Below are 22,607 nucleotides of genomic sequence, written 5' to 3'. Positions count from 1 at the left end.
TGGCCTGCTGAGTATTTACAGCATGTTCTGTTTTTATTTCAGGATTACATAGAGAGACTGGTGAAATTGAGAGAAACATGGCAGATGAAATCTAATGCAGATAAGTGTGAAGTGACACAATTTCGTAGAAAGAATTAAGAGGGAATGTTTAAACGAAATTGTACAATTTCAAACGTGGTGCAGGAACAGAGGGTCCTGGGGTGCACATGCACAAGTCTTTGAATGTGGCGGGTTAGGCTGAGGCTACATTTAAAGAAAAGCTGTATCAAACAGAGGCTTAGACTACAAAGTCAAAGAAGATATGCTAAAGCTGTAGGAATCACTGGTTAGACGCCATGTAGGAATACTGTGTCCCAGAATAGGGCACTACACTTTAGGAAGGATGTCAATGCCTTACAGATGGTGTAGAGGAGATTTACCAGAATGGTTCCAGGGAAGAGGGATTTCAGTTATATTGAGAGACTGGAGAAGCTGTGATTGACTCGTCAGAGCAGAGAAGGTTGAGTAGAGATTTAATAGAGGTGATCAAAATCATGAAGCGTTTAGATAGATTAAATAAGGAGAACGTTTTTCCAGTGACAGCAAGGTAGGTAACCAGGGGACGCAGGTCTGATTGTACAAATCAAACTTCCTCTCCACCTTCTCTGCTCTAAGGAGAACTACCCCAGCTTCTCTACTCTATCCACGTAACTGAGGTCCGTCCTCCCTGGAATCGTCCTCGTAAATCTTCTCTGCCCTTCTCTAAGGCCTTCCAACCCTTCCTTGAGTGCGGTGCCCAGAATTAGACCCAATGCTCCAGTTGAGGCCGAACAAGTGTTTTATAAATGTTGATTATGACATCCTTGCTTTTGTACTTTATGCTGCTATTTAAGAAGTTCAGGATCCCGTATGCTTGTATAACCGTTTTGTCAACCTGCCCTGCCACCTTCAACAATGTGTGCACAAATACCTCCAGGTTTCTCTGGTTACACATACACTTTAGCGTTGTAGCTTTTAGTTTTTATTGTCTCTCCTCGTTCTTCGTACCAAATATATCATGTCACACTCTTCCACGTTGATATATTTCGTATTGTTACTGCATCTGTGGTAAATGAATGTAAAGAACAACAGAAATGGATTTCTGCATGTTCTTGTGCCATGAAAGGCTGGTAACTCAATAACGATTGTGACGTGTTTAATTGAAATGTTCGTATCGGCAATTGAGATTCGACAAAAAGGGAACTGATGGTTTCAAAAAGAAAATAAATCAGTTGGGGATCTTGTTCCAAAATCTGGGCTTATCGCTGAAATTACCATCTTTGATACCAGGAGAAGATATTTTCCTTTGAAATTCACATTTCTGCTAACTTAGTCGAGCCATAACCTGAATAAAAAGAGTGAACAACTCCCATAAACTGTGTGGATTTACATTTCACATCAGGCAGTGCAGAGTTGCTCGACTGTAGGATGTGGGCTTCGCTGGCAAGGCTGGCATTTAGTGCCCGAACCCAGTAGCCCTTGAGAAGATGATGGTCAGTCTTCTTCTTTAACCCATTTATGCTCCCACAATGCTGTTCGGTATGGACTTCCAAGATTTTGAGCGAGCGACGATGAAGGAACGCCAAATATATTTCCAAGTCAGGATGGTGTGTGACTTGGAGGTAGAACTAGGAGATTATGCTGTTCAGATGCTACGACTGCCATCGTCCTTTTTTATGATGGAAGTCGAGGGATTTCGAGGTGCAGACGAAATCCATTGAGTGATATGAAACCTTAAATGTACTTAAGTTAAAATATTTTGCGTATCAGGATGTTTTTGTAAATCTCATTCCGCTGTTTCGGTTATCTGACTGAGAATCTGTAATCTGACAAGGCCACCCACACTGGCGGTGCCTCGTGAGGTGACCATACATTCAGTGGAGTTAAAACTTTGGCAGGAAGAAGCCATTTGACGTTAAACATTCCACTGTGGTAGTTCCAGACATTTAGTGAGTAAAATTGGAAATCAGGGTCAGATTTTGCGTGATTTTAAGAGATAGCCGGCCGCCCCCTGTCAGAATGTGTTGTCTTCACATCGCTAAATATCCAGTCTCTCAGCTCCATCAAACAGCATTCCCTCAGTACTCAGTCACAGGGACAATGGTAAACTAGCACGATATTAGATTCCATTTAAGTCAATGGAGGGTATAATTGGGCGGAGAGTAAAATGGAAGGTCGATCCCTATCCGCCTCTTTTCCACCTGGAGGATGTGGTTAAAGTTACCCTCCAAGTGTCGCCATGGACTGTGAGCTCATGTTTTTCGTCGGGATTGAATGCACAACATTCAGACGCAATGGAGTATAAATTCGTCTTGTACAGTAGCCTAAAGCAGGCGATAGCTCAACATCAGCACGTTTTACACATCGCCGGATTTCCATTTCAATTGCCTGCAATGGAATCAGAAATCTGTCGGGTGTGAATCGGGCGGCTGTTTCGCTTTCGCCTGTTTTACGCTAATTCCCGTGAGGAATGTCACAGTATCTCCAGTAATGCCCTTTGCGGTGAGCAGGTGCACAGCGAGTGATTGCAGGGCATGTTACATGAATCCTGTCAAGAGTTGAGGAATCAGATTAAAACCTAGCCCCACTATGTATGAAAGGAGGGAGAGAGGAAACGAGGAACTACAGGCCAGTTAGCCTGACATCAGTAGTAGGGAAATAGTTCGAATCTGTTATTGAGGAAATGGTAATAGGTCACTCAGAAAATACAAATAGCATTGACAGAGTCAACACGGATTTATGAAAGTGAAATCATGTATGACAAATCTGGTGGAGTTTTTTGAAGTTGTAAATGGCAGAATTGATAAGGGGGAATCAGTGGAGGTGGTGTATTTGAATTTTCAGAAGGCATTCGATAAGGTGCCAAACACGAGGTTACTAAACAGAATTAGGGCTCATGGGATTGGGGATAATATATTTGCATGTATTGAAGATTGGTTAACGGACAGAAAACAGAGAGTTGCAATAAAAGATTCATTTTCGGGTTGGCAGGCTGTAACAAGTGGGGTTATGTAAGGATCTTTGCTTGGGCCTCAGCTTTTCACAATCTACATCAATGGTTTGGATTAGGGGACCAATTGTAATATATTCAAGTTTGCTGATGATACAGAGCTGGTGCAACTTAAGGTGTGAGGAGAATGCAAGAAGGCTTCCAGGTGATATAGACAGGCAAAGTGAGTGGGCAGGGACAGGGCAAATGGAACAGAATGTGGAGAAGTGTGAGTCTAGATCCAAGGTCCACAGTCTCAGGTTAAGGTTTCGGCCATTTAGGAATGAGATGAGGAGAAATTTTTACACTGACTGGATGATAAATCTTTGGAATTCAGTACCCCATAGGGCTGTGAAGGCTCAGTCGTTGAGTATATTCAAGACAGAGGTAGATAGATTTTTGAATATTAAGGGACTCAAGGGATATGTGGATAGTGCAGGACAGTGGAGATGCTGTCGAAGATTGCGAATGATCCTACTGAATGGCAGAGCAAGCTTGAAGGGCCAAATGGCCTTTCCTGCTCCTGTGTCTTATATCCTTATGTTCTTAAAACCAATTCTGTTTTATTCCTCTCTCCAAATATTAAACCATTAATTCAGTTACAGTGATAGAAGCATGATTTTATAAACATACCAAGAGTGCTGGAAAAATGCTAAAATCCTCTGCTCCCTGTCACTCACCTGCTACAGTGACCATCACAGACTCACTGTGCTGAGTTTCTAACCACCTTCCATTGACGAAGGTCCCATATTTGCACTGGTACCGCCCTCCTTGGTCAGTACTGTTAACCGGGATTGTTAAAATGTTGTCCTTTCTGACCATTTCATCAGATTGCAGGTATTGATTATCTTTGTATAAGTAGAACGATTTGCCTCGATAATCTCCGGTCACATTGCAGGTAATGGTGATCGCCTCTCCTACTACATACACCCCACTCGGTTGATCAAGTGATATCATTGGTGTAGTTAGCGGATCTGTGGTAAAATAAATATAAAGTGCAATTAGAAATGGATCTGCGGATTTCCACGTGCAGTGCAAGGTTGGGAACTCATTGATGATTGTGCGGTGTTGAAGCACAGTTTCCCATCGGATACAGAGATTCCGCAATAGGGGACTTCGGGAATTGATTATAAAAAAATATTGACTTGCATTTCTCTAGCGCCATGCATAACCATGGGACGTCCTAAAGCAGTTTACAGCCAATTTAGTAATCTTGAAGTGTATTCGCTGTTGTTATGTGGGAAATCAAATGGTGGTGCCAAAGAACCAAAATCCGCTCAAGTTCTCGGTCCAAAGTCCGGTTTCAGACCAGAGATTTTACTCGGGGATGCGAGCGGAACAAGGAAATGGTTGCTTTGAAATGCCCAGTGCTGTTACTTTAGCAAGGTGAAGATGAGATCAGAGACAGTGAAAGTCTTCATTATTCCCATAGCAGCGACTGGTACCACTGCAAGTATGATACCCCCGCCAACAGAAGGCAGTGAGCAACCAATCTAAGCGAGGCTTTGAGTGTCACACTTTTGAAATAATTTAGCCGTTTTTGCGAGCACACAATTATTTTTATATATACCATTGTGGTTGTCGCTGGCATGTCCAGCAACTACTGTCAATCCCTAGTTTCCCCTCCAGAAGGTGTGGGTGGCCTTCTAATTGAACCTTAGTGAGGCCAGTGTGGTCAAAGTGCACAACAATGTAATGAATTGTAAGGGATGGATGTACCAACGATGAAGGAACAGCAATATATGTCCAAGTCAGGATGGTGTGTGACTTGGAGGAGAACTTTGAGGCGGTGATGTTCCCATGTACCTGCTGCCCTTGTCCTTCTAGGAGGAATAGAACGCTGGTTTGGGAGGAGCAGCCGCAGAAGCCTTGGTGACTTGCTGCAGTGCATATTGTAGATGGGAAACACTGCAGCGACTTTGTGCCGGTGGTGGACAGAGTGAATGTTTAATGTGCTGCATGGTTTGCCAATCAAGTGAGCTGCGTTGTCTTGGATTGTGTCACGCTTCCTGATTTGCAGCTGCTCTCACCCAGAGATGTGGAGAGTATTCAATCACACTCTGGAGTTGTGCAAGGAGATGGTGGAAAGGCTTTGTGGAGTCAGGAGGTGAGACACTCACCGCAGAATTCCCTGCCTCAGACCTGTTTTGTAGCCACTGTGTTTATTTGAATGTGAATTTGGAGTGGATGTTGTTCCCATGCACCTGCTGCCCTTGTCCTTCTGGCTGGTGGAGGTCCCGTGTAAGTGAAATGCTGACGAAATGCAATGAAGAGAGAGATATGGAAACCCACAAAGTAATTCGATTAAAATATCACACATAATAGGATCATTTTGAAAGTCTTGGCACGCAGATTCTGTTCTCGGACAGAGAAACCTGTAATCTGTTATGGCCAGCCCATCTGGAAAGCTTCTTGAGCTGACACTACACTCAGTGGAGTTAAATCCCACACGCTATGCTTTCATTGTGGCAATAAAATTTAAAGTTTAAACATGAAGTGGGACATTTTTTTGGAGGCGGATCCTTGAACATAGTGTTTATGATTCGATTTTATACACATAATTAAATGGAAAGCTTTATCAGGCAGGGCTGAAAACGGGCGGCCGAATCGCTAGCGCCCGTTTTGAGCTACCGCCCGTGACGAATTTCATCGCCTTATCTCCAGTAATGCCCTTTGTCGGTAATGGATTCACATCAATTGAACACAGGTCCAGAATTACATGAATCCTTTCGAGAATTGATCAATAGGTTCAAAACCCATTTGGTTTCTTCCTCTAGCCTAATATTAAAACATTCATGTTGTTCCAATGATTAAAGCATGATTTTATAAAAATTCCAAGAGCTTGATAAAATCATACAAAATCCATTGATCCCTGTCACTCACCTGCTACAGTGACCGTCACAGACTCGCTACGATGAGATTCTAACCATCTTCCCTTGACAGAGGTTTTATAGTGGCACTGGTACCGCCCTCCCTGGCCTTTACTGGTAACTGGGATTTTTCCAATGTTGTCCTTTCTGATATTTTGATAGGATTGCAGATGTTGATTATCTTTGTAAAAGTAGAACAATTTATCTCGATAATCTTCAGTCAAGGTGCAGGAAATGGTGACCGTCTCTCCTACTACATACACCCCACTCGGTTGATCAAGAGTTATCACTGGTGTTGTTAGCGGAGCTGTGGTGAAATAAATAGAATGTACAAGTAGAAATGCATCTGGGGATTTTCATGTAAAGTGCAAGGTTGGGATCTCAATGATGATTGTGCGGTGCTGAAGCACAGTTTCACATCGGATACAGAGATTCCACAAAAGGAGAGTTGGGGATTCGATTATGAAGAAAAAAAGACTTGCATTTTTCTAGCGCCTTTCATGATCTTGGAACGTCCCAAAGCAGTTTACAGCCAATTTAGTAATTTTAAAGTATTTTCGCTGTTGTAATGTAGGAAATCAAATGGCGGTGCGAAAGAACCTAAATCAGCTTCAGTTCACTCTCCAAAGTTCGGTTTTAGGCCGGAGATTTTACTCTGGGGTACAAGCGAAAAAACAAAAAGGTTCCTTTGAAAAGCCCACTGCTGCTAATTTAGCCCAAGTGAAAATGAGATCAGAGCGAGTAAAAGTCTCCATTATTCCCATAACAGCGACCGGCAGCAGTGCAAGTAAGATACCTCCGCCAACGGAAGGCAGAGAGCAACCAAAATCAGCGAGGCTTTGATAGTCACTCATTTCAAATAATTAAGCCGTTTTTGTGAGCACGCAATTATTGTTATCTTTACCGTTGTGGTTGTCACTGGCGTGGCCAACAACTACTGTCAATCCTAGTTTCCCCTTCAGAAGGTGTGGGTGGTTTTCTAATTGAACCTTAGCGAGGCCGGTGTGGTCAAAGTGAACAACAATGTCGTGAGTTCAAAATTTTTTGCCTACCGACGATGAAAGAACAGCGATATATATCCAAGTCAGGCTGATTTGGGACTTGGAGGTGAACTTGGAGGTCGTGGTGTTCCCATGCGCCTCCTGCACTTATCCTTCTAGGTGGGAGAGGTTGCAGGTTTGGGAGGTGCTGCCGAAGAAGTCTTGGTGACTTGCTGCAGTGCAACTTGTAGATGGTAAACACTGCAGCCACTTTGTGCCGGTGGTGGATAGAGTGACTGTTTAAAGTGCTGCATAATTTGCCAATCAAGTGACCTGCTTTGTCTTGGATTGTGTCACGCTTCCTGAGTTGCAGCTGCTCTCATCCAGAGATGTGGAGAGTATTCAATCCCACTCTTGACTTGTGCAAAGAGATGGTGGAAAGGCTTTGTGGAGTCAGGAGGTGAGACACTCGCCACAGAATTCCCTGCCTCCGACCAGCTCTAGTAGTCACAGTGTTTATGTGGAGGTGAATTTGGAGCGGATGTTGTTCCCATGAGTCTGCTGCCCTTGTCGTTCTGGCTGGTGAAGGTCCCGTGGAATTGAAATACTATCGAAATGCAATGCAGGGAGAGAGATGGAAACCCACGAGATAATTAGATTAAAATATCGTGCATATCAAGATCTTATTGAAAATCTCAGCACGCAGATTCTCCTGTAAGCTTGCAGAGCTTCTTGAGATGACAGTACACTCAGTGGGGTTAAATCCCTGGCGCCGTGCTGTCATTGTGGCGCTAATCGTTGATTGTTCGAACCTCTAGTGATAAACATTTTCTTAGGCGGATCCTTGAATCAGGCGGCCGCAATTTGATTTTGTACACATAATTAAATGGAAAACATAATCAGGCGGGTCATAAAACGAGCAGCAAATCGCTATCGCCCATGTAATGCTACCGCAGGCCATATGTTTCATTCTCCTATATTGTCATTATGTGAGAGACAAGCAGTGATATCCGATTGTATTACAGTGAAAAAATTGATTCTTACCCATTACCGTTACCTCCACGGTATCACTTCGGTCTGAGGTTATCTGCCGCTCTGACATTGTTCCCTTATACACACAGGAGTAATCTTCTGACCCAGTCCCCATGCTGTCCGTGATGTCAAAGATGACCGCGGATTCCCATGAATTGGCTTTGACCATTTTGATTGGATTATTTTGCCCTCCTCTGTACAAATAGAACATGCTCCCTGAATATGGAGATCGGGCTCTACAGGTAACTCTGACCATCTCCCCTCTCACAAATATTTTATCCAGAAGGTTAAGTGATATTAATGGTTTGTGAGGATGAGCTGTGAGGATAACAAGGAAACACATTAATGTAAAATCAATATCCCGCCGTGCGTGAACAGTTCTGCAATCCGCTTTTCACCCCAGACTATTATACTCTCCTTGAAGTCAAATGAAAGTAATTTCCGAAAGGTTGTGACCCAATCAGCCGACCCGATTTTACGTTGTACTGAAGTAAATTAATGGTAAAATCGGGCGGAGTGTAAATCGTGAAACCGGCCCGAAATAAGCTCTTTCCCGCTTGGTGGATTTGCTCACAATTGCCCACCATGAGCTGTAAGCTGTGAGCTGGATATAGCCAGGACAATGTAAATGACCACCGGCCAGTTTTCTGCTGAGCGAGTAGGTTTAATATCACACACAATGGAATCGGATAGCGTAAAAACGTGCAGCCGATTCACTTTCGTCTTTTTTGCTCCTCCACCCGAGACAAATTTCAGGTGCAATATCTCAGTATTGCTGTTAATAACAGTAGATGCACAGCGGTGTATTCAGGGCCATTGTTACACGGATCCTGTCAAGCTTTGAGCAATGAGATCAAAGGCCATTCGCTTTTATTCCTTTCTCCTAACGTTAAACATTTCATTTTGGTATTGTGAATAACACATGGATTTTTGAAAATACCAAGCATGTTACATAGACATATTAATAAACTCTGCCCCCTGTTACTCACCTACTATTGTCAGCGTAATAGCCTCACTCAGCGGGGAAAATAATTGCCTTCCATTGAAGGAGATTCCATATTGGCATTGGTACCGCCCTCTTTGGTTACGCTGTGTAATCAGGAATGTTGCAATGTTGCCCTTTGTTACGATTGGGCTAGAGGACAGCATTGGGCCATCTCTGTCAAAGTAGAAGGCTTTATTGCGATAATCTCCGGTCACAGTGCAGGTAATGGTGACCCTCTCTCCTACTACATACACCCCACTCGGTTGTTCAAGAGACATCACTGGCTTTGTTAGCGGATCTGAGGTAAAATTGACGGAAAGCACAATTAGAAATAGATCTGCGGTTGTTCATGTCATTTGTTCACTCAAAAGTGATTGTGCTACGTTGGAGGGAAGTCCTTTCATTGGGGACTGAGATTCCACAAAAGTGGAGTTCGGGACCTGATTAAAAGCAAGAGAAAACTTGCATTTATATAGCACCTTTCAGGAACTCAGCAACTCCTAAATCGCTTCACAGACAATGTAATACTTTGGAGCTCAAGTCACAGCTGAAATGTAGGAAATCAAATGGCAAAGTCAAAGAAAATAAATCAGCTTCGATTCTCTTTCCAAAGTCAGATATTAGGCCAGAAAATTTACTCTGGAATACAGGCGGAACAAGGAAAATGCTTAATTGGGCATCGCTATTTCTGCTAATTTAGCGAAGATGAACATGTGGTAAGATTACTGAACCTCCACGTTAACTCTGCGGATTCGCATTTCAAATAATGGAGTTATTTCGGTGGTCCCAAAATATTTTTGAATCATTCCAGATGAGGCCGCTAATGGTAAGGCCGTCATTTGTTCCCTATATCAAGTTGGCCTTGAGAAGATGGGGGTGGGTATTCTTCTTGATCCGACGCAATCTGTGTGGGGAAGGTGCTCACACAGTGCGCCCGCAGGGAGTTCCACGGTTTAATGCAATGAAAAATGAAGGAATTACAATATATTTCCAAGTCAGGATGGTCTGAGAGTGGGAGGGGTGCCTGGTGGTGATGGTGTTCCCATACACCTGAAGCTCTTGTCTTCTGGTTGGTGGAGGTCGCTGGTTTGGGATTGTGTAATTGTCCTCCGGAGGTCTATTACTGTCCTCCTCATTGCTCACTATATTTCCGAGTTTCCTCTCGTCTGCCAACTTTGAGACTTATGATCTGTATAACCAAGTCCAGGTCATTACTATGCATCAAAAATGTATTCCCTCTTGAATGTTGCTATTGAATATGTCTCCAGCACCCTTCCAGGCTTGGCATTCCAGATCACAACATCTCGCCGTGTAACACAGTGCTCTTTAGTTCCTCTCTGGATCTTTTGCCAATGATCTTAAATCTGTGCCTTTGGTTCAGTTTCTATTTTATTTACTCTGTCGATAACCCTTATAATTTTGAACATCTCTATTGAGCCGCCCCTTATTCTTTTCAGCTTTAAGGTACAAAACCATCTCATCTAGTCTCTCCAGATAAATAAAAAACTTACCAGTTGTGATATTGCAAAAACGCTGCCCGTCTCACTCACCTGTTACTGTTACTCACACCGAGGCACTAAGTGAGGACCAGGTCCATTGCTCGTTGACAAGGTATCCATACTTGCACTGGTAATCTCCTTGCTGATATCTGCTGGTTGACGCAATGTAAGACACTCTGCTGGTAGTGGGAAATGTAAGTTTTCCCCCATCTTTATAAAAGGTATAATCGCTACCCGGGGAATTTATGTCGCCATTGCAGGTAATTGTGATGTTCTCTCCGGGTAAATACACGCCAGATTTTTCATTCAGGGTAATTTCAGGTTTCAGCTGAAGTTCTACGGTAAAAATCATGCTAAACATTTATAAAGCATTGACTTGCTGGCAGCTGGAGTATAGTGTAGTGTTCTGGGCACCAAACTTTAAGAACGATGTCAAGGACTTGTGTAGGGTAAAGTGAAGGTTTACCAGGATGATCCGGGGGTGAGGGACTTCAGTTACGTGGAGAGATTGCAGAATCTGCGATTGTGCAGAGAAGGTTAAGGGAGAACCTTATTGGTGTATTTTAAATTAAGAGGGGTAAGTTTGAGCAAATAGGGAGAATCTGTATCCTCTGGAAACTGGGTCCATAAATAGAGCTCAGTGACTTAAAATAATTGAGAAAGGAACAAGAAGGGACCGGCGGAGAATTTCTTCACTCAGATGATTTTAAGATTGGCAAAGCAATAAGTGAAAAGGTGCTGGATACAGATTCCACTGGAACACTCATGATTCAATTGGACATGTATTGAAGGGCGCTAATGTCCAGCTTTAATTTAAAACCTGGGGTGTGGGACACAATTGTACAGCTCTTTCACACAGCTTTCACAGACATGATGGGTGCAGTGGACTACTTCTGTTCCTGAGAGACGGTATCATGCTATGAATTTATGCTCTACCGAAATAGAAAGGGATTGATGTTAGTGACCTGCTTTTGTGATGGCGTTGTTCGCCGACAGAAGGCGCTAATGCACTTTTCAGGGCATCTAAAGTTGCAAGCAAATGGTGGGATAACCCATCAAAGCGAGTGGAGAAACATCTTAGAATTCTCCGTCTTTGTGATGTGCGAAGTTCAGTGCAGTCAGTGTTTATCACTCTCTCGTCTCTGAGTCAGATGATTGTGGGTTCGAGCCCCATTCCAAACACTGGAGCTCATAATCTGGGCCGACACGCCCACTGCAGTACTGAGGGAGTGATGCACTGTGGAGATACCAAACCTTGGATGAAACTTTAACCCGAGGTCCTTACCTTCCTCACAGGTGAATGGTAAATATTCCCTGGCACTTTCTGCAGAGCAGGGACGTACTTGTGCTCTCTTGTGTCAAGGGAGTAGGAGGTGGTGTTCGTGCTCAGAACGAGTTCAGATAGGGCATATGGGGAGATGGGAGATAATAGGAAATAAAATGCAATTCAAGTTCAGGGCAGGGTGAGCGGGATAAGGGGATGGTTTCTTTTGCAGGGCAAGGGAAGGAGTTGAAGGATCAGAGGCAGCTGGGTGGATGACCTTAGCAATAGAGGAGTGTACTGAGATGAAAATTTCTAGGGGAGGTGATGGTGGGTTTGGGTATTAGAGGAGGGAAAGGTTTAGGAACACAGCCGAGCTCCGAACACACGGGGTGGGGAGAGAAACTGACATGGGAACTGAAAACACTGAGGACAAGGAGTCGCTCAATGAACAGGTCCTGGGATGAAAGGGAGAAAGCATATCTTAGTAAGAGACTCGGATGGGACTGGAGTTTTTAAGGCAACTATGTCTTGTGGAGAGACCAGGAGCGTGGATCATGTTGAGGGGGTGAATGTAAGTGTAGGTAACAGATGAGCAAGAGTAGAGTCTGCGTTGAGAGTTGGTGATTAGGGCCACAGTGCTACCAAACGTGCTAGAATGCGGAAGCACGTCGGGAGGCTTCAGCGAGGTTCATGATGTTGCCATTGTGAGTCATGTCTCAGGCAAAGCCAATAGATCAAAGCAATTCAGCAATCACCCACATGGATTGCAACTGCCTTGTTTGTTTGCATTACATTATATGGCAGCACAGAAACAGGTCATTCGACCCATTAATTCCATGTCTGCTGTTATGCTCTACACGACCCTCCTCCCACCCTCTCCTTCTGACCCCATCAACATATCCTTCTCCTCAACTAGCGAGTTCCATATTCTAACTACTCTCTGGATAAAGAGGTTTTTCCTGGATTCCCTATTAGATTCATCAATGACGATCTTATGTTGATGGACCTTAGATCTGGTCTCCCACGGAAGTGGAAAAATGTTCTCTACAACTGCCCTATCAAACCCGTTCATAATCCTAAAGAGCTTTTTCACATCACCCCTTCGTCTTTATATACCTAGAGAAAAGTGCCCGAGCCTTTTCAATCTCTTCTGATAGTTACATTATTTCAGGTCTGGTATCATCGTAGTAAATATACATTGCACCTTCTCCAGTGCCTCTATATCCAGTTTATAATATTAAGACCAGAACTGTTGAGAGTGCTCCAATGTGGTCTGCCTTAAGAAATGAATCCCAGGGCGTTCTTTGTTTTGTTATGTGTTAATTAAATTGTGTCTCAAATTTTAGTGATTTGTGCCCTGTTCCCCCAGATTCCTCTGCTCTTCAACCCCATTTCGGAAATTAGTTTCTACGTAGTAAGTGTTATCCTGATTTCACTTACATATGTTGATCCACGTATATCCTTCCACTTCACACTTTGTACATATTATAATAATAGTGAACAATTAATCCGGATGGAAATTGGTAGCGGTGCTGGTTGATACATTGAACAACCCAAGGGGTTAGTGGTGAATTACTTGACTGGGATGGATAAATAGATTGTGTGATTAGGCTTCAGCAAGAGTGATGGGTGTCGTGATCAGCAACAGAGCAGGAGCGGGAGTGGGCGTTGCTGCTCGTATGAAAAGCTTGACAGAAATCTCGATGGACCTTTCAGAGAATGCCAGGAGAGGCACAGAATGCCGCTGTGGATTGTTCACCAATAAATCATTCATGCAAATTAAGGAGAGTGGAATGCCAGGGAAGCTGGATAAAAAGGGAATTGAGTTGTTAACAAAATTATACACAGGTTAGATCAAAATAAGTTATCGTAATATTAAGTCGAGCATTTGTCCGGTAAAGCACATGGAATTGAAGACAAATTAGTGACATTGGTACTGAATTGATTAGCAGTTACGAATCATAGAGCAGCGATAATGTGTCTGTAATCTAACTGGCAAAAAGTGACAAGTGGTGTCCCCAGGATTCTGTAATGCGGCCTCATGTTTTAACTGCATTGATCTATGAGTTACAGGAACGAATAAAGTTCCAGATATCCAACTCCACTGACGGCACTAAGCTGTATATTCTGGCGATAGCAGCAGACCGTTGTAATGGGACATTGCTACCTTAATGAGTGGGCAAAACTCTGGGCAATTTAGTTCAGTGTCGGGGGCTGTTTGGTCAACCAATTTCGACCTAAGCAAGATATATATTACACCTGGAATACTGTGAGCACTTCAGCAAACCACACCATAATTAGCATATAGGAACATAGGAATCGAACTAGGCCATTCAGTCCCTCGAGCCTGTTTCTGCCATTCAATTCGATCATTGCTGATCGGTATCCTTACTCCTTCTAACTTCTAGCAGATTTCAGTGAACAATTCTGTACTTTCAACATAAAGGAAGCACGGTGCCATAGTGGTTAGCACTGTTGCCTCACAGTGCCAGTGGACCCAGATTCAAATCCGGCCTTGGGTGACTGCCTATGTGGAGTTTGCACTTTCTCCCTGTGTTTGCGTGGGTTTTACTCCGGGTGCTCTGGTTTCCTCCCACAGTCCAAAGATGTGCGGGTGAGGTTGATTGACCATGATAAAAAGTGGCCCTTAGTGTTAGGGGGGATTAAATACGCGGGGTTACGGGGATAGAGCTTGTGTGGGATGGCTGTCGCTGCAGGGACCGGGTGCAAGGGTTTGGATGATCAGCCATGATCTCGTTGAATGGCGGAGCAGGGCCGAATGGCCTGCTCCTATCTTCTATGTTTCTATAACAAACAACATAGTCCCACTATAACGTGGAGAGCAGATTTATTTATTAACAATCTAAATGATGTCTGAAAAATATATTTTGATACTGGAAATTAACATTGAAAATATGGCTGGGAATGTATTTCTGAAGTTCAACAGCATTACCTGTAGGAGATATAAAATATTGTTAGACTTTTTCTGGGTGTCAAAACAAGAGGTTGTATAGCGAGGGACCAATAGATTGTGGTTTTGATGAAAACAAATAAAACAAACGGCGGATATATAAAAAAGTACAAGCACCAGTTAGTTAAATATTTTTAGAAGTTCTTAGAAGTTTGGAAAGTTTTTTAAAATGTAATTAAAATGGAAGAGGCTGAAAGAGGTTAATGTGGGCGTGGCTTAGTTTTCACTGCTTTTGTGGGCGTGTCTTTACTTACTCATTGGCTGTAGGCTGCACGCCTGGCCTTAGTGATGTCATATGCTGCCCACAACTAAGCAGTGCCGAAGAGCAAGTCTCAGTTCTCTGCAGCTCCATCGAGACTGACCGCAATTTTTGGGCCTTCATATCATTCATATGGTTCACTGCCCAGAACTGAATGCAGTTCCACCAGACGGGGTCTATCATAGAGAATATAAGCAGGAGCAGGCCATTCGTTCCATCGAGCCTGCTCCACCATTCAATATGATCATGGCTGTTCCTCTATCTCAATACCATATTCCCACTCTCTCGTCTTATCCCTTGGTGCCTTTTGTGTCTAGAAATCTATCTCTCTCCTTCTTATATATATTCTGTGCTATGGCCTCCACAGCCTTCTCTGGTGGAGATTTCCAGAGGTTCAACACCCTCTGATGAAGAAGTTTTTCCTCATCTCAGTTCTAAATGTCCTACCCCGTATACTCAGACTGCGACCCCTCGTTCAAGTCCCCACAGTCAGGGGAAACATCCTCCCTGCACCCAGTCAAACTCTGTCAGAATTTTATACGTTTCAGTGAGATTCCCTCTCATTCTTCTAAACTCTAGCGACTACAGGCCTAGTCGACCCAATCTCTCCTCATACGGCAGTTCTACCATCACAGGAGCCTGTCTGGTGAACCTTCGCTGCACTCCCGCTAGGGCAAATAAATCCTTTCTTAGGTAAGGAGACAAAAACTGCACACAGTACTCAAGGTGAGGTCGCACCACGGCCCTGTATAACTGTAGTAAGACATCCTTGATCCTGTGCTCAAACCTCTTGCAATGAAGGCCAACATACAGTTTTCCTTCCTAACCGTTGCTGGACCTGCATGTTTACTTTCAGCGACTGGTGTACAAGGACACCCAGGTCCCTTTGTACATCAACATTTTCCAATCTATTACCTTTAAAGTAGCACTCTGCCGTTCTGTTTTTCATACCTAAGTGGGTAACTTCACATTTATCCACGTTATACTGCATCTGCCATATATTTGCCCACTCACTCAACTTTTCTAAATCGCCTTGAAGCCTCTTTGCATTCTCCTGACAAATCACAATCCAACCTGGCTATGTGTCATCAGAAAACTTCACAATAATACATTTTGTCCCTCATCCAAATCATTGGCATATTTTGTGAATTGTTGGGGCCGCAGCACTGATCTCTGCGGTACCCCAATAGTCTCTGCCTGCCACCCCGAAAAAGACCCATTTATTCCTACTCTCTGTTTCCTGTGTATAACCAATTAACAATCCATGCCAGTATATTACCCCCAATCACATATACTTACTTTTGCACACAAAACTGTTATATGAGACTTTATCAAAGGCCACCAGAAAAGCCAAATGCGACACATCCACTAGGTTTCCCTTATCTATTCTACCAATTACATCCTTAAAAAACTCCAGTAGGTTTGTCAAACACAATTTCCCTTTCATAAATCCATGTTGACATTTTCTAATCCCGTTCATATTTTCTAAGTGTCCGATTACCACATCCTTTATAATAGACTCCAGTATTTTACCTACTGCTGATGTTAGGCTAACCGGTCTGTAGTTCCCGGTTTTCTCTCTCCCTCCATTTTTAAATAGTGGGGTTACATTTGCCACCCTCCAATCTGCAGAAATTGTTCTATAATCTATAGAATTATGGAAGATGACAACCGATGCATCCACAATTTCCATGGCTACCTATTATGTTACTCTGGGATGCAGATTATCAGATGCTAGGGATTTATCGTCTTTCAGTCCCTTTAATTTCTCCAGCACTATTTTTTTACTAATACTAAATTATTTAATTCCTCGTTCTGCCTAGACCTCAGGTACCCTACAATTTCTGGGATGTTATTAATGCCCTCTTACGTGAAGACAGAAAAAAGTATTGTTTGATTGCCCAGCCATTTCTTTGTTCCCCATTATAAACTCGCCCGTTTCTGGCTGTAAGGGACCTACATTTTTCTACACTAATCGTTTTCTTTTTAGATACTTGTGGAAGCTTTTGCACTCCGCTTTTATGTTCCTTCCAAGTTTACTCTCATACTCTATTTTCCCCTCTTTATCAAACTCTTGGTCCTTTTCTACTGAACACTAAGCTGCTCCCAATCCTCAGGCTTGCTACTTCTGGCAACTCTATATGGATTCTCTTTGGAGCTAATTCTATCCTAAATTTATTTGCTTATCCATTGTTGGGCCGCTTTTCCTTTTCGATTTTTGCACCAGAAAGGAATTTATAACTTTTGCAATTCTTGCTTTCGTTCCTTAAACGTTAATCATTGCAATCCACTGTCATGCAATTAAATTAAGCTCCCAAATCTATTATATCCAACTCCCTCCTCATATTTCGTGCTTTCCATTGTTTAGATTAAGGACCCTACTTTCGGATTAGAAACATAGTAGATAGGAGCAGGAGTAGGCCATTCGGCCCCTCGAGCCTGCTCCGCCATCCAATGCGATCATGGCTGATCATCCAAATTCAGAACCCGGCCCCTGCTTTCTCCACATACCCCTTGATCCCTTTAGCCTTAAGAAATATATCCAACTCCTTCTTGAATATATTTAATGTATTGTCCTCTACTGCCTTCTGTGATAGAGAATTCCACAGGTTCACCACTCTCTGGGTGAAGAAATTCCTCCTAATTTCTGTCGTAAATAGCCTACCCCTTATCCTTAGATTGTGACCCCTGGTTCTGGACTCCCAGACCATCGGGAACATCCTCCCTGCATCTAGTCTGTCCAGACCTGTCAGAATTTTATAACTTTCAATTAGATACCCTTTCATTCTTCTAAACTGCAGCGAGTACAAGCACAATCGACCCAATCTTTCCTCACCCGTCATTCCTGCCATCCCAAGTATCAGCCTGGTGAATCTTCGCTGAACTCCTTCCATGGCAAGAGCATCCTTCCTCAGATAAGGCGACCAAAACTGCACACACTACTAAAGATGTGGTCTCACCAAGGCCCTGTATAACTGCAGCAAGACATCACTCTTCCTGAACACAAACCCTCTCACTTAGAAGGCCAACATACCATTTGCCTTCTTAAATGCCTGCTGCATCTGCAGGCTTACCGTCAGCGACTGGTGCACAAGGGCACCCAGGTCTGGTTGCACTTCCCCTTCTCCCAATCTATTGCCATTCAGATAATAATCTGCCTTCCTGTTTTTGCCACCAAAATGGATAACCTCAAATATATCCACATTATATTGCATCTTCTATGCTTTTGCCCAATGAGCCAACCTGTCCAAATCATCCTGGAGTTTCTCAGCATCCTCCTCACAGCACACACGACCACCCAGCTTTGTGTCATCTGCAAATTTGGAGATATGACATCTAGTTGCCTTGTCTAGATCATTATTATATATTGTGAGTAGCTGGGGTCCAAGGACCGATCCCTGCGGCACCTCACTAGTCACTGCCTGCCACTTGGAAAAAGACCCGCTTATTCCAACCCTTTGCTTTCTCTCTGCCAATCAGTTCTCTATCCAATTCAATACCTTGCCCACAATCCCATGTTGCTTAAATTAACACGCTAGTCTCTTAAGCGGGACCTTATCGAAAGCCTTCTGAAAGTCCAAATACAACACAACCACTGGTTCTCCCTTATCTATTTTACCAGTTACATCCTCAAAAAATTCCAGTAGGTTAGTCAAGCACGATTTACATTTTGTAAATCCATGTTGATTTTGTCCGATCCTGTCACTGTTTTCCAAGTGCTCTGCTATTACATCATTTATAATGGACTCTAGCATTTTCCCCATTACCGATGTCAGGCTTACCCGTCTGTAATTCCACATTTTCTCTCTACCACCTTTTTTCAATAGTGGGGTAATATTAGCTACACTCGAAACCATGGTGACTGTTCCAGATTCCATCGAATTTTGGAAGATGATCAGCAATGCATCTACTTTTTCTAGGGCCACTTCCTTAAGTACACTAGGATGTAGATTATCAGGCCCTGGGGATTTATCCGCCTTCAATCCCATCAATTTCCCTAACACCATTTCCGTACAAATATTGATTTCTTCCAGTTCCTCCCTTTCATCAGACCCTATGTTCCCCGACATCTCTGGGAGGTAATTTGTGTCCTCCTTTGTGAAGACAGAACCAAAATATGTATTTAATTGATCGGACATTTCTTTGTTCCCCATTATAAATTCCCCTGATTCTGACTGCAAGGGACCTACGATTGACTTCACCTATGTTTTTCTCTTCGCATATCTATAACAGCTTTCACAGTCGGTTTTTATGTTCCCTGCAAGCTTACTCTTATTTCTATATTCCCTTTCTTAATTAATCCCTTTGTGCTGCTTTGTTGAATCCTAAACTGTTCTCAATCCTCACGTTTACTGCTTTTTCTGGCCAATTTATATGTCCTCTCCTTGGATCTTATGCTATCCCTAATTTCCCTTGGTAGCCACGGTTGAGTCACATTTTTCGTTTTATATTTATGCCAAACTGGGATGAACAAATACTGTAGTTGATCCATGCGGTCTTTGAATGTTTGCCATTGCATATCCACCATCAACCCTTTGAGTGACATTCCCCAAGCAATCCTACCCAACTTGCGCCTCAGACTGTCGTAGTTTCCTTTATTTAAATTTAGGTACCAAGCCTGTGAGTCGACAACGTCATTCTCCATCTGAATGATGAATTCGATCATATTATGATCGTCTGACTCAAGGGGCCTCGTACAACAAGATTGCTAATTAATCCTTTCTCGTTACAAAATACCCATTCTAATATGGCCTGATCTCTGTTTGGTTCCTCGACATACTGGTCCAGGAAACCATCCTGTAAACACTCCAGGAATTCCTACTCCACAGTAATGTTAAAAATTTGGTTGATTGGAATTGTTCACTTTCCATCGTAATGAAGTATTACATCATATTATGGTAACTTTTCCTAAAGTATCCATAACAACTAAATTATGAATTAACCCCTTCTCATTGCACAATACCCAATCTAGGATAGCATGTTCCCTGGTTGGCTCCTTAACGTACTGGCCTAAATTACAATCTCGTGCACGCTCCAGTAATTCATCCTCCACTCTAATAATGCTAATTTGGTTTGGCCAGCCTATTTGTAGATTAAAACCACCCATGATTACTGTACAACCCTTGTTGCACTCATCTCTATTTTTCGGTTTGATGCCATCCCCTACAGATCCACTATTGTTTGGAGAGGCCTACAGACAACTCCCACCAATGTTGTCTGCCCCTTGGTGCTTCTTAGCTCCACCCAAACTGATTCTACATCTTGATTTTCTGAGCAAATATCCTTGCTCACTATTGCTCTGATGTCATCCTTTACTAACAGTGCCACCCCACCTCCTTTTCCTTCTTGACTTTCCTTCCTGAATATCAAATACCCCTGGATATTCAGCACCCAGTCTTGGTCACGCTGCAACCATGTCTCCGTAATCAAGTGCTCTGTACAGCTACAACTTTCTTCCTCCACTTCGAATCCCAGCTATCTTGAGATAAAACTATATCTTGAGATAAAACTATATATTGAGATATAAGCTGTGTCTTTATGCATTTCTCCACTTCACCTGACGAAGGAGCAGCGCTCCGAAAGCTTGTGATTTCAAATAAAACTGTTGGACTATAACCTGTTGATGTGTGACTTCTTACATTTGTCCACCCCAGTCCAACTCCGGCATCTCCACATCTTGAGATAAAGGCTAACATTCCACTAGTCTTTGTAATGATGTTCCTACCTTTCCACTAGATTTTACTAATTTCTGTACTTTGATTCCTAAATCTTTCCGATCCTCCATTTTCCCCAGTTTTTCACCAAATAAGAAGTACAGGAATCTTGTTTTACGTCCAAAATGGAAGATCTCACACTTTTTCACTTTACATTCCATCTGCTACATTTTTCCCACTCACCCAATCCATCAATGTCCCTTTACATCTTTCTGCTCAAGAGTGCATTATTTACTGCGTCAGTTAAATTAATTTCACCAGCACACTTAAATATACGACTCCCTATTCCTTCTTTCAAGTCATTGTTAAATTTACTGAAAATCTGAGATTCAGTTCAGATCCCCGGTGGACACCACTAATCACATCCTGCCAGTGTGATTACAGAGCCATTATTCCTACTATCTGTCTCCAGCAATATAGTAAATTTCCTGTCCTTGAAGTCTATAAGTTTCCTCCAATTCCATGCACAAGCTAGTCGAATGCCTACTGAGATTCCATTTGAATAACATCCATAGACAGTCCTTTACCTACCACTTTAGGTATCTCCTCAAAACGATGAACTAGCTTCTAAAGAGGTGACTTAACCGTTACAAATTCATGCTGGATCACTCTGATCAGCTCATTTATTTCCGAATGCTCTGTCACTCTGTCCTAATAATAGATTGTTGTACATTCCCCACAACTGAGAGCAGTCTAATGAGCCCATAATTTCCTAGTTGATCTCTCGTTCCCTCTTAAATAATGCTCTGCGTCTTGCTATTTTCCAATCCAATCGTTCAATTCTTCAATCGAGAGACTTTTGGAAGATGATGACTCGATAGGATTACATAGGATTTCATCAGATATACGGCACAGAAACAGGCCATTCGGCCCAATCGGTCCATACCGGCGTTTATGCTACACTCGAGCCTCCTCCTGTCTAAATCTAAATCTGTCAGCGTAACACTCTGTTCCCTTCTCCCTCATCTTCATGTCCTGCCTCCCTGAAATGCATCTATACTATTCGGTTCAACCACTCACTTTGGAAGCGAGTTCCAAATTCTCACAACTGTTTGGGAAAATAAGTTTCTTCTCAATTATCTATTGGATTTCTTGGTGTCACTCTTCTCGTGATGGCCTCCAGTTATGCTCCTCCCCACAAGTGGAAACATTCTCTCCGTATCCAATCTATTAAAACCTTTCATAATATTAAAGACCCCTATAAGCTCACTCCTCATCCTTCCTTTTTCAAGAGGAATGAGACCCAGCAATGTCATCTTTTCCTATATGTATACCATCACATTTTTGTATCATTCTTGTAAATCTCATCTGCCCTTTCTCCCTTGAATCTAAAGCCTTTTTAACATATGGTGACCAGAACTGCAAGCAGTACTCTAAATGCAGTCCAACAAAGGTTCGATGCAGGCTCAGCATAACTTCGCTACTTTTCTGTTGTGTCCTTCTAGAATAAACCCTCGTGCTTGATTTGTTTCTAAGTGGCCTTGCTAACCTATGTCGCAAATTTAAGTGAATGTATGTATTTGAAATCAGTGGAAATGTTGTTCCTCTACCCCAACTAGATTCGAACCTACCAAGTGATAAGTGACATCCCTATTCTTCCTGCCTAAAGGTATTACCTCGTATGTATCTATGTTGAACTTAATTTGCCAATTATTTGCTCATTCTTCGCGTTTATTAACATCCCCCTATAATGGATTGCACTCCTCCAGATTATTGACTATTGCCCCAATTTGTTATCATCTGCAAATTCAGAAATTGTGTTTTGATTGAATAGTTTAAATCGTTAATGTAAATTGTGAACAGCAGTGATCTCAGCACTGATCGTTGTGAAACACCACAACGCACCTTCTGCCACTGTGAATAGCTAACCTTTACTCCCACTCTCTGCTTTCTGTCTTGAAGCCAGCTAGCAACCTATTCTGCTACTTATCTCCTGACTCCGCATACTCTGACCTTATTCGGTAGTCTATTGATTGGACAAATCAAATTCGCCAAGGTAGCCTTGAGGAGGAGTTCATAGTGTGTA

At 42.8% G+C, this 22,607-nt stretch overlaps 1 protein-coding gene across 2 annotated transcripts in view; it reads right to left on the bottom strand.

The window, feature by feature from the left end:
• Nucleotides 1-22,607, bottom strand: part of LOC147087272 (Fc receptor-like protein 5) — a 43,536-nt gene that overhangs the window by 3,277 nt on the left and 17,652 nt on the right. The window contains exons 3-4 of one of the 2 annotated variants that reach the window (XM_085978213.1): nt 8,879-9,172; nt 7,828-8,207 (exon numbers count right to left, since the gene is read on the bottom strand). The exons of the other annotated variant lie outside the window; for it this stretch is intronic. Of the exons in view, the coding sequence (XP_085834339.1) occupies nt 7,843-8,207; nt 8,879-9,172 (659 nt within the window). The 3' untranslated portion in view covers nt 7,828-7,842. Of the gene's footprint in view, nt 1-7,827; nt 8,208-8,878; nt 9,173-22,607 lie in introns of those variants that run through there. 2 annotated transcript variants of the gene reach the window in all.

This window comes from Somniosus microcephalus, unplaced genomic scaffold, assembly GCF_052327205.1.
Source record: "Somniosus microcephalus isolate GS21.2 unplaced genomic scaffold, FLI_Smic_1.0 unresolved_chr6, whole genome shotgun sequence".
Taxonomy (NCBI): domain Eukaryota; kingdom Metazoa; phylum Chordata; class Chondrichthyes; order Squaliformes; family Somniosidae; genus Somniosus; species Somniosus microcephalus.
Note: the sequence above shows the minus strand (reverse complement) of the source record. Positions and strands in the feature narration are given on the sequence as shown.